Source organism: Mustela putorius, unplaced genomic scaffold (assembly GCF_011764305.1).
Source record: "Mustela putorius furo isolate JIRA1106 unplaced genomic scaffold, ASM1176430v1.1 tig00000263_pilon_pilon_pilon, whole genome shotgun sequence".
Classification (NCBI taxonomy): Eukaryota; Metazoa; Chordata; class Mammalia; order Carnivora; family Mustelidae; genus Mustela; species Mustela putorius.
The window spans coordinates 23,654-27,422 of record NW_025421335.1 but is presented as its reverse complement, the minus strand read 5'-3'; the positions used below and the strand labels follow the sequence as shown (position 1 = coordinate 27,422).

Sequence of the window (3,769 nt, the reverse complement as noted above, 5' to 3'; positions counted from 1 at the left end):
ATTCCAGAAAGGGTGATTTTATATATATATATATATATATATATATATATAAAATATATATATATATTTTATATATAAAATATATATATTATATATCTGTATATAAATATATACAGATATATGTATACATATGTACATATACATATATATATTTTTTACATTTTGATTCATCTTTTGTGTTTGGTTAGGGCAATAGCTAACCTAAAATAATCTATATGCTTCTTCGTAAAGGATACTATAGCAAAAGGAAAACTCATGACACAATGAACAATGCAACCACCCAAATGGTAAATTTATATAATTACAGATAATTTGTATTCTCTAAATCTATAAAACCATGGAATTTTTTTTCTGATAATGTAATTGGGTTCTCTTTCTCTCTCAACACATTTATTTCAGTGGGTGGTGTTTCGTGATTGATTCATTAATCCCAAAGCTTCCCTTGGTTGCCCAGGTGAAATCACATGGAGAACACCAACTGGCTAGCTAACCACACTGGGAGATCAGATTTCACCCTGGTGGGAATATTCAGTGAATCCAAACACCCAGCTCTCCTTTCTTTGGTCATTTTCGTGCTTTTCCTAATGGCCTTGTCTGGAAACACCATCTTGATTCTATTGATACATTCTGATGCCCACCTCCACACACCCATGTATTTTTTCATTAGCCAGCTATCTCTCTCATGGACATGATGTATATTTCTGTTACTGTGCCCAAGATGCTCATAGACCAAGTCATGGGTATGAACAAGATCTCAGACATAGAATGTGGGATACAAATGTTTCTCTATGTGACACTAGCAGGTTCAGAATTTTTTCTTCTAGCCTCCATGGCCTACGACCACTATGTGGCCATCTGCGATCCTCTTCATTACCCTGTCCTCATGAACCATCAGGTGTTACACCTTCTAGCATCTGGCTGCTGGCTCCTGGGTTCAGTGGATGGTTTCTTGTTTACTCCCATCACCATGACCTTCCCCTTCTGCAGATCTCGAGAGATACATCATTTTTTCTGTGAAGTCCCTGCTGTATTGAAACTCTCTTGTTCAGACACTTCCGTCTATGAGATTTTCATGTACCTGTGCTGTGTCCTTATGCTTCTCATTCCTGTGATAGTCATTTCAGGATCTTACTACTTTATCCTCATCACCATCCATAGGATGAACTCAGTAGAAGGACAGAAGAAGGCCTTTGTCACTTGTTCTTCCCACATGACTGTGGTCATCCTCTTCTATGGGGCTGCCATTTATACTTACATGCTCCCCAGCTCCTACCATACACCAGAGAAGGACATGATGGTATCTGTCTTTTACACCATACTCACTCCCGTGCTCAACCCTTTGGTCTATAGTCTAAGAAATAAGGATGTTATGGGAGCTCTGAAGAAAATGTTGAATGTGGGACCTGTCTTTCAAGAAACTATAAAGTAAGGGCACCTGGATGGTTCAGTAGGTTAGCATCAGCCTTTGGCTCAGGTCATGATCCCAGAGTTCTGGGATCAAACTGTACACTGGGCTCCCTGCTCAGTGAGGAGTCCACTTCTCCTTCTCCTTCTACCCCTCCCTCCCACTCATTCTCTCTCTCTCAAATAAGAAAAATATTTTTTTTAAAAGAAACTATATAGTAGGAACCTGTTATATTGCCTCCCTGTATTAAAAAAGAAACCTCTTTTTTATATTTTTATTTTTATTTTTTAAAAAACTTTTTAATTTTCTAATTCTTATTCTTTCAAAACATATCATACAATTATATTATAGTGATGTTATATTTAGTGAAATTGATAACTTCGCTCTGACTCTGTAGAACACCCATATTCTTAGTAAATACATAATAAAATATTTAGAGAGAGAAAGATCATGTGATTCTATGTAATTGATTGAAATGAGGGAGTGAGAGAAGGGTGATGAAGAGAAAGAGGTTTAAAAAAAAGCTAACTGTTGAGTCTGGGTAAAAGGTATGTGGCTGTGGTTTATACCATTCTTACTCATACTACTTTTCTCTAAGTGTAAAACTATTCCACACAGTTAAAATATCAGTTGTCCTACATTTTTAAACTTTGTATTCTGTTTGCTGACAGTGTAAGTGGCAATCTTATAAAATATGCTCATTTCAATGTGACTAATTATTATTGTGACAATCCTGTAATCTCCATACTTTGTATCATCCCTTAGTTTGCTAGACCACAATGATATGCACTATGTGGACATGGTCCAAAACTGAAAGCACCTAGTGGTTAAAATGTAGGTTTTGTATCTATGCTTGCATAAGAAATTGCGGGACAAATATGAACTCAGGATGAAAGGAAGATTTAGGGGAGATTCCCTGCTTGAGGTGATGTCTGAATCGAGTTTTGAAGTATGTACTTTATTGAACAAAAAAAGAGAAGCATGATATCAAATATACAAACTTTGTCATTTATTCAATAAATACTTAAACTCTTATAATCCAAAATAACAGCTAAATGAGTTTAAAGTTTGAGCACTATATGGTTTGCTGTTTTTCAAGGAATTTGAACCTCTATAGTTTTATATGGAAAGAGGTACCATTCAATTATGATAAGCCTAATATATATATGATGCTAATGCAGAAAGTGTATGACTCATAAGTACACATCTGTTCTAGCTGTGATACATGGATTTGGTCAAAAAAGGGGACTGAGATCAGCCTCTGTAACTCAGTACAAATGTTGACTAGATGTTCCCTCAGATAAGTACAGGAGACTGTGGCAGAAGGGACGTTCTCAGGGACAATATGCCACAGAAAAGGCACAACATGTGCAAATGTCTGAAGGTTGGCAAAGCATAAGGGATAAATGTTTCAATCGCTCATTCTTTCCTACTTTAGTTTATATAAATCTTTCTTGCCCTTCTGTGACCCAGAGTTTTACAAGCAGCAGCAAAATGATTAGATCTGCACTTTAGAAATGTTAAATTAGTGGTCATTTGGGGAAGTGCAGCGCTGCAAGTAGAGAGACGAAGTGAGCAAAGATGGTGAAGTAGATGGTGTTGATCTAAATTGAATGGACCATGCCTTTGACACCAGAATGGACTGGATGGAGGAATGGTATATTTGGAATATGTGGGGCCTTTTGAACCTGGTCCATAAAACCACAGACATGGTTATATATCTACCATTTTATAATGGGGCTGTGTCCAACTTGTGAAAAAATCAGACAGTTTCAAAAGTACGGATTAATTTTCCTCTTGACACACATGATTAGTTCATGATTGTAAAACAAAGATCTTGCAGTGTTTTGGAAAACGATAGCAGAAAACCAATTCTCAATATTTTTTGTTGCAATAAAACTGAATACAATATGGACACTCTAAAGTAATTAAGAAATGTATGTATCACCCCTCAGTTTTATGACTATAATGATACATTTCATGGTTCCATTTACAACACCCAGATGTGAAGAATAAAATGAGACAAAAAATAAAACAAAATGTGGTATTGAGCTACATTATTACAAAGATTTTATAATTTTAAAAATTTTTATTTTTATTATTAACATATAATATATTATTTGTTTCAGGGGTACAAGTCTGTGTTTCATAAGTCTTACATAACACACAGAACTTACCACAACACATATGCTCCCCAATTTCCATCATTCAGTCTCTGCATTCATCCACTGCCCTCCCATCTAACAATCCTCAGTTTGTTTCCTGAGATTAAGAGTCTCTTATACTTTGTCTCCCTCTCTGATTTTGTCCTGAACCATTTATTTCCTCTCTTCATCTATGAACCTCTGCCTTATTTCTTAAGTT

The 3,769-nt window shown here is 35.7% G+C and overlaps 1 protein-coding gene across 1 annotated transcript; it reads left to right on the top strand.

Moving 5' to 3' along the window:
• The first annotated feature begins 464 nt into the window (after window positions 1–464).
• Window positions 465–1,429, top strand: LOC101674442 (olfactory receptor 2T4-like). The gene is given in 2 exon segments (XM_004782615.2): window positions 465–674; window positions 677–1,429. Coding segments are annotated over 2 exon segments (963 nt in total).
• The last annotated feature ends 2,340 nt before the right edge of the window (window positions 1,430–3,769 follow it).